Source organism: Etheostoma spectabile, chromosome 8 (genome assembly GCF_008692095.1).
Source record: "Etheostoma spectabile isolate EspeVRDwgs_2016 chromosome 8, UIUC_Espe_1.0, whole genome shotgun sequence".
NCBI classification, from domain to species: Eukaryota; Metazoa; Chordata; class Actinopteri; order Perciformes; family Percidae; genus Etheostoma; species Etheostoma spectabile.
The window spans coordinates 5,944,885-5,948,896 of record NC_045740.1 but is presented as its reverse complement, the minus strand read 5'-3'; the positions used below and the strand labels follow the sequence as shown (position 1 = coordinate 5,948,896).

At 39.0% G+C, this 4,012-nt stretch overlaps 2 protein-coding genes and 1 long non-coding RNA gene across 3 annotated transcripts in view; 1 reads left to right on the top strand and 2 right to left on the bottom strand.

The window, feature by feature from the left end:
- fan1 (FANCD2 and FANCI associated nuclease 1) overlaps window positions 1-4,012 on the bottom strand; it is a 24,392-nt gene that overhangs the window by 8,659 nt on the left and 11,721 nt on the right. The window contains exon 14 of the mRNA XM_032523097.1: window positions 2,054-2,060. The gene's annotated coding sequence lies outside the window, so the exon portion shown is untranslated. The remainder of the gene's footprint in view (window positions 1-2,053; window positions 2,061-4,012) is intronic.
- Window positions 1-4,012, bottom strand: part of LOC116693868 (disintegrin and metalloproteinase domain-containing protein 10) — a 16,912-nt gene that overhangs the window by 7,836 nt on the left and 5,064 nt on the right. Inside the window, exons 3-6 of the mRNA XM_032523117.1 lie at window positions 3,230-3,348; window positions 2,976-3,134; window positions 2,337-2,437; window positions 84-233 (exon numbers count right to left, since the gene is read on the bottom strand). Coding sequence (XP_032379008.1) covers window positions 84-233; window positions 2,337-2,437; window positions 2,976-3,134; window positions 3,230-3,348 — 529 coding nt within the window. The remainder of the gene's footprint in view (window positions 1-83; window positions 234-2,336; window positions 2,438-2,975; window positions 3,135-3,229; window positions 3,349-4,012) is intronic.
- LOC116693898 (uncharacterized) overlaps window positions 863-4,012 on the top strand; it is a 12,128-nt gene continuing 8,978 nt past the window's right edge. The window contains exons 1-2 of the long non-coding RNA XR_004333027.1: window positions 863-980; window positions 2,778-2,780. This is a non-coding gene — a long non-coding RNA (uncharacterized LOC116693898). The remainder of the gene's footprint in view (window positions 981-2,777; window positions 2,781-4,012) is intronic.

The window sequence follows — 4,012 nt, the reverse complement described above, 5'->3', positions numbered from 1 at the left end:
ACTGTATAAATGTGTATAAACCTAATTCTAAAAGCCCCACAGTAGCATCCAGTGTCAAGTGAGTGACAGGGACTGGGTGTTACCTGTGCAATCACAGCCTCTCTGGTCTTGTAGTACTTGTAGAAGAGGTGATCAGTCTGAATGAAAAGCTGGCAGGTGTTTTTCTCAACCTGGGCCATCCTCTTCTTCCTCAGCAGCACTGGGTCATTAAAGCCCGTCTCAGTGTGGAGCACCTGGTGTGAAAAGATGAAGAGTAGAAAATAGACGGTTAAATAAAACATAAACATTACACTTTAACCAAACAGTGGCTAAATAAATAATGTCTGGTATTTTTAGGCTGTAATTTTCTTTTCAGCTGCAGTTCAGTATGTTGCTGTGGAAAATGTACTGTATGTGTCACATACAATAATATGATGGGAAAAAAGTAAGAAATAAGAACAATGTAATATAATGCAGATGTTTTGGTTTTGGTAACATAAATTGGAAAGCAATATCAATATATATTTATTTAACGTGTGATACAAATTAAACAAAGACATATGTAATTTTCATCTACCGTCTTTGTTTAGATTTGAAAAAAAGGGGTTTGAAATCATTTTTGTCATACAGTGGACTGAATATTTTTCATGAAGCTTTTTAAAAGAGTTCCTGAGGATTCTGGAAAATATTCAGAACAGCAGTCAGTGTTGTAAATTGGCCAGCAGGGGTTTTCAAAGATCACTGGACAGTGAGATTAAACTAGCTTTCCACAATACATGGAGTTTTTTTGCCACTCGAGAATTGATATAAATGGTCAAAGTTCCCTCCAAAATACCACATTAAGACACCAAGTACGCCAGGAAGACTATTTTATGTTACTCACTCTCCCTCTTCTCCTGCTTCCTCTTATCAGTTAGGGGTGTTTACTATTTTAGTTAAACCAACCAGATTTAGCCACAATCTCTCTCAACCAAGCACATCTTTGCTGTCAATATTTAAATGTGTATTTAAATCCTCTCCTTTGCTGTGAGCTTTCATTTCAGTGTGAATCGCCGCGACCCTCCTCCCCCCTGTTCACCTCCAGTTCATTATTTCCAGCTCCCAGCTCTGAGCTAGCCAGAGCTTGCCCCTCTTCTCAGTCATCCAGATCTCTGCATTCTCTTCATTTATCACCATCACAGACTCCTACGGGTGTATCTTACACTACCAACGGCTTCTCAACCCCCTCTACCATGTGACGATGTCAGAATGGGAATTTGATGATGTCAGGATGGGGCTTAATTGCCAAAGACTTTTCTAATTTATCATTTTTCTTGTGCATATCAATTAATAATTGTTCACTCAAAATGAGCTCTCCCCTGATTGAAACAGTCTCACTAAATTAAAATGGCTACAATGGGGACTGACATCATCACACATTAATACAATTCCCTTTAATTCTCAATCCCCTTATCTAATAGTGTCAGCTTTCCATCCATACAACTCCAAGACCCCAGTATGCAAAATTATTCAAATACACCATTTTAGAATAGGCAAAAATAACACATGTATACTGCATGAGAAAAACTGCATGGTTACTGCCCAAACTGCATGGGATTGCACTTTTAATGCAGATATTTTGAATTGAGGTCAAGGGACCCCTTTGAAAATGACCACGCTAGTTTTTCCCTCATCGAATTTTAGCCTAACTTTGGAGCATTATTTAGCCACGTTGCCGACAAGCATTACATAGTTGGTACCATTGGATTCCTTAGATCGTCTAGTTTCATATGATATGAATATCTTCACTCTATCTTCACATCTGAGCCTGCTACAGATTCTGAAAGACAAAAGGTTGTCCGGGCCCGCCGGCGGGCCGTCGGAATGTCAAGGTGTTATTAACTAATGCTTGACCAGTTAACAAAACAGCATCCAAGCTTACTTGTTTAATATTGTGTGTTGATGAGTAATAATGTCACTTTTTTCATTTTTAAGACATACCATATTTCCATGGGAATTATAATTTTATTGACATTTTCTGCCATTTCTTGTGTATTTCAGGCTCTGAGTTTTAAAATTCTAACAGGAAACCTACCTAAGTCCTAACAGCGTACATCCCTAATTTAGACAAAAAAGTACAAAACATTTTGCAAACAACTTGTATTTCCTGCTATTGTGATGAGCTACTAATTAATTAAAATGAATTGAGCTGAGATAGGCTTTTCTCACCAGTCAACATAACCTCAAAGTGCACACAGAGACTTAAAAGGCATCCATGGGTATCTCTGAACCTGACTAAGAAAGCAAAAGGTAAATTTCCCCAAAAAACTAAACTACTTTCAGTAGTCACTGAAAGGGTTTACTGTTGTTAAGTTCACCTTGGGTGGATCCTCTGCGGCCGAGGCTTGGTACTTCTTCATCCTTTCAAACACTGAGCTATCAGCGCAACCTCCCTCTGGGCCATATTTGTGTGGGTAGTCTGAGTGAGAGAGGCAGACACAACACAGTTAGGATTATAGGAGACAATGTTAGCTACTTAACCCCCTGAGTCTCTCTATTTCTGGCGCTATTCATGATCAGCTAATGGATGTACTTACATGCCACTTGAGCCTAGCTTTGCTACGTGAGCTGCTACTTTCATGTTGCTCTCATTAGCGATTCTTCTCACACATGGGTTTAATTTGCCCCTTGGTCACTTATTATATGTACACAGATGATTTGAAAAATAGGGGCTGTCAGTGTAGTGAAGTATGTTTGGTGCACACTATCAGTACCAACATTGTAAAGAATTCTAAAATCAGCCAGTAGCTGAGAGAAAGATTGTGTTACTCAGCTAATGAGTACCCTGGTTATATCTTCTCCTTGGGGGGGGGGGTTGATCACACCAGTCTGCCTCCATCAGCTAAGCTGCCCTAACCTTGCACTTCCCAGTTCACACATGCGTGCAGCCAATTAAAAATACTTGATGATTTCATAATGTCAAAGTATTTGTGTAGCAGAAGTAGCTGGGGACTCACGTATGTCATCTTCGTGATAGATGACTGAGTGGAAGGGCACGTCTTTGCCCTCCAGGTATCTCTCAACAGGCTCCACGTAGTAGTTGCCATGATAGCTCTGAATGAAGCCCTCAAACTTACCATCCACAATAGAGCCATGAGTCAGGGTACCTTTCTCACCTAGGAATCCAAATTAGAGAGGTTTCACACAAGATCAAGCATCACTGCAGTTATACATAAAAACAAGTATATTAAAATGAGAAGGACAGACTTACCGTAGATTTCTCCAGTGTAGATATGAGAGGTGTCAAATGGAATCTCGTCTCCTGAAACGTCTACCTTGAAATCTTGGGCAAACAAGGTGGTTTCCCTCTTCATTCGTAAATTAAAATGCCTGAAATCAAAGAAATGAAACTATAGGCAATTAAAAAAAAAGAAACATTTTAATGTGATAAGAGAGAGGTGATAAAATGTGAAACATGTTATCTATATTGCGAGGTTTGTTTCAGAAACAGTCTGCTCCTATTATCCACTTCACACAGTCTCACTTTGGAAGGTAAGCAATATTTTTGCGGTCTTTGAGAAAAAGGAAAATGCAAAGCAAAGGGGGGAAAAAAACATAATGGCAGGATAACAAAGATACCATAGTAAACCTTGGGTTTCATGCAACACCTACACAGTGCTCATACTTGTGTGCTCGTTTTGTGTGTAAGGTACTGTTGTGTAGGTCCGACTGCGGTTAAATTAACTGCACGAGAACAGCTGTCGATTTTTAGATCTGAAAAGTATAGTGAAACCAGACATGATGGCACATAAATCTGTTAAATGTCCAGAACATATTGGAACTACAATTATTTTCTGTTATGACTTAACTTCAAAGATACATGTTAAACTTAAAGTGTTCATATTATGTTACTTGTTTTTTTCTCTTTCCTTTATTGTGTTATCTTTATATATCTTTGTGCACGTTATAGGTCTACAAAATGAAAAAGCCCAAAGTCCACCCCAAAGGGACCACCTTCAACAGAAAACACTGTTCACAAACTGCTCCAAACAGC